The sequence below is a fragment of the Cucurbita maxima genome, unplaced genomic scaffold, assembly GCF_002738345.1.
Source record: "Cucurbita maxima cultivar Rimu unplaced genomic scaffold, Cmax_1.0 Cma_Scf00120, whole genome shotgun sequence".
NCBI classification, from domain to species: Eukaryota; Viridiplantae; Streptophyta; class Magnoliopsida; order Cucurbitales; family Cucurbitaceae; genus Cucurbita; species Cucurbita maxima.
Window position 1 is genome coordinate 57,629 of NW_019272136.1, and position 3,491 is coordinate 61,119.

Here is a 3,491-nt window from a genome sequence, read left to right on the forward strand (position 1 = left end):
TTTTTTAGTTTAAGATTATTGTTGAAATTTTTGAGAGTTGAACCACTTATTAAAACAAAGATATTTTTATTAATTTACTCATTAATCAAACTCAATTTCATATTCCTTTTTCAATCTCTCCCACAAGCAAATCCAAGAACAATATTCCTTCTTATAGTTCAATTTGTTTGATTACAGCTTAATTGTACAGACGTACGTACAATAAAAAAGAGTTGAGTGTGAATGCAACCAAAGAATAGATTGTTTGAAGGGTTGGATGAAAGTCGCACGTTCACTAATTTAAAGAATGATTTTAAATTTATAATCAAGAAATACTATCTATATTCGTAAAAAAACTTCGGAAGAAGTTTAAACTAAAGTCAAGAAAGTTTAGGCTCAAAGTGGACAATATCATATTATTATTGAGAGTCGTGTTCATCTAACATGATATCGGAACAAAAATATTGTGAACCGAAAGACATAATAAAAAATGAGTTACATTAGATTTATAATAATTTGAGTTAAATTTGAGAATTCAAAAAGGGTGTTTTTGTTTTTTTAATGTTGTTAAGAACTGTGTTAGTTATAAAAGGAAAAGAAAAAGGAGAGAAACATGTTCTTTCACTTTCACTTTTATTTAAGCGACAGAATCAAGGCTTTACGACTTGAAGAAGCAAAGCAAAATGTTTTGAATCTTTATGAACATATATATATATATATGAACTCTGTGATATTGTTGAAGTGAAAGAGAGAGATATATATATAGAAAATGAGTCTGTTCGACGTAATGCGAGGGCTTTACAAGGCAGTGATCAAAGAGGAATGGAAGAATGTGGAAGAAGAATTAAAAGAGGAAATGAAGATCGTTTTTCCAATGACCACCAGCAAAGACACGGCGTTGCATCTGGCAGTGTACAGCGGAGAAGAGCAGCCGTTGAAGAGTTTACTGGCGGCGATTTCCACAGTGCGCGATGATTTTTGGAGGAACAGTGCCGGAAACACGCCGTTGCATGAAGCTGCCACAATTGGGAATTTGGCGGCCGTGAAGCTTCTAGTTGATTACAATAAAGACGATCTGTTAGCAGAGAATATTTATGGGGAAACTCCTATGTTTAGAGCGGCTCGATGTGGGCATCTTGACATTGTTGAGTTCATCTTGGAGGACTGTGATGATTACCTGTCTCGATCCCCTAGGAATTGGACTACAAGGAACAATAAACCCATTATTCATGCAGTGATTCAGAGCCAGAAATTTGGTTTGCCTTTCCCTTTCCCTTAACAATAAACCCATTATTCATGCAGTGATTCAGAGCCAGAAATTTGGTTTGCCTTTCCCTTTCCCTTTCCCTTTCCCTTTCCAAATACATTGTTCAAATAATTTAGTTGTGGTTTGATTTCAGATGTTGTTTTGAAACTGGCTGAGTTCGACAAGTCGCTGTTGGAAATGAAGGATTCAGAAGGCAAAACGGCTCTTCAAGTCTTGGCTAACATGCCCCTCGCTTTCCATAGCGGATCCTCCCTCACCTTCTTTGAATCATTTATCTATACTCGTAACCCCTTTCTCTTCTTTTTTCTTTTTTCTTTTTTCTCTTTTACACATGTATTAAAATAATAAATTATGTATTAATTAAATAATCATATAAAAATAAAAATAAAAAATTATCACAGTGCTTCCTAACGAGGACATGTATTAATTAAATAATCATATAAAAATAAAAATAAAAAATTATCACAGTGCTTCCTAACGAGGACATTTACAATTACAAGCCCTCAAATTTTGAGTCTTCCAAAAACCATGCCTCTCAAAGCTTAGAAAACAAGAAGAATGGTGATTTGGAAGCAGGAACCAACTCTAATGGCACACCCAATTTTTGTAAGTGTTGGGAGGGAGTCCCACGGTATTGACTCTAATTTATGAAATTAATATGGGTTTATAAGTAAGGACTAGAAGCTCACTGGATCATATGGAAATGTGTGGTAATTTGTGTAAGTTTATGAACTTTGCAGGGATATACTTTGTAGGATGTTTGACAGGGCTGTTTTGGCGATTCATCTTTCTGGGTCTCTCTTATTCTCTATTTTCTCAATTCAAATTTCATGTTTGATTTAATAATTTTATAACCCAACAAGATGTTTACAGGATGGCCACAATGGAAAGAGATGTATAAGAAGAAGCGACACCACAAATTAGGCGTAACCATCACCAACAAGCTTGCTCAAATCGATAATTCATGGCGTAAAACCAAAGTGACACCGGACACCACCGAAATCGACTCCACCGGAATCTCTCGTTCCGACGAAAACGAAAAACTGGATATCTTACAAATCCAATCTATACCCATTAACAACCAAGGAGAAATCCCAGACTTCGAATACAATGATCACCATGAAACCCCTCTCCTCCTCGCTGCCGCCAATGGGATTATCGAGATTGTCGACGAGATCTTCCAAGCGAACCCTCTGGCCGTCGATTACCTAACGGTACACGACAGAAACATCCTTCACGTGGCTATTGCACATCGCCGGAAAAATATCTTCGATTGGATTTTGAAACGAAGATTAATAATGGCGAGGCTTGTCAATAGAATTCCGGAAAAATATCTTCGATTGGATTTTGAAACGAAGATTAATAATGGCGAGGCTTGTCAATAGAATTGACGACATGGGATTCACCGCACTGCACCATGTGGGTATCACGAAATTCTACAGCGGGGGGACTCATGGCCCTGCTCTGCAACTTCAAGAAGAGCTAAAATGGTATGAACGCGTGCAAAGTCAGATCCCTGCGCTCTACACCATGCATCACAGCAAGATGAGATGGACAGCTCGTGAGTTCTTTGAGAAGACGCATAACAAACTGCTCGAGGATGGGAAAGAATGGCTGAAGAAAACCTCTGAGTCGTGTTCTGCTGTCGCCGTCCTCATTTCCACCGTCGTCTTCGCCGCCGCCTACACTGTCCCTGGAGGCCTCAACAGCAAGACAGGCTCTCCAGTCCTCCTCACTGAACCCATCTACATCGTCTTCACCATAATGGACATCATCGGCCTCGCCACGGCGCTCACATCATTGGTCCTGTTTCTCTCTGTTCTAACGTCGTCGTTTAAGATAGATGATTTTCTTCACACTTTGCCGCTGAAATTGTCGATGGGATTTCAATTACTGTTCCTATCAGTGGCAACCACGATGATGGCATTTGCATTGACGATCGTGCTGACAATGAAGACGGAGGAGATGAAGTGGACGGTGAGTTTGTTGTATTTGGCGACGTTTTTTCCAGTGACGATGTTTATAATCATTCAAATGCCGTTGTATGTGCAATTGGTGAAGAATATTTGGGGTTATCGCCACAATCTTTCCAAGTTCTTTCCCATGGGTTTTGTTGCTTTGTTTTGGAACGCCCCTTCCAAAATTTTGACCAGGAAATTTGTTTGATTTTTCATGCCGCTCTACTTATTGCTCCCTGCCTTTAATTTTATTTGTAGCCCATTCATGGAAAACAAGTTGATTTCAA

General features: G+C 38.6%; 1 protein-coding gene across 1 annotated transcript; it reads left to right on the forward strand.

Annotated features, from left to right (window-relative positions):
* Window positions 1-724: 724 nt before the first annotated feature.
* Window positions 725-3,491, forward strand: LOC111473443. The gene is made up of 6 exons (XM_023118936.1): window positions 725-1,235; window positions 1,380-1,529; window positions 1,715-1,852; window positions 1,987-2,040; window positions 2,120-2,537; window positions 2,605-3,491. Exons 1-6 carry the CDS (start codon window positions 749-751, stop codon window positions 3,410-3,412), a joined length of 2,055 nt encoding a protein of 684 aa, XP_022974704.1. The 5' UTR covers window positions 725-748; the 3' UTR covers window positions 3,413-3,491.

Bases quoted from the DNA above. Each gene is read 5' to 3' on its own strand.
- LOC111473443 (XM_023118936.1), top strand. From the start codon at position 749: ATGAGTCTGTTCGACGTAATGCGAGGGCTTTACAAGGCAGTGATCAAA. The intron at 1,530-1,714 runs GTAACCCCTTTC...AAATTATCACAG, and splicing joins TGAATCATTTATCTATACTC to TGCTTCCTAACGAGGACATT. The intron at 1,853-1,986 runs GTAAGTGTTGGG...TGAACTTTGCAG, and splicing joins TAATGGCACACCCAATTTTT to GGATATACTTTGTAGGATGT.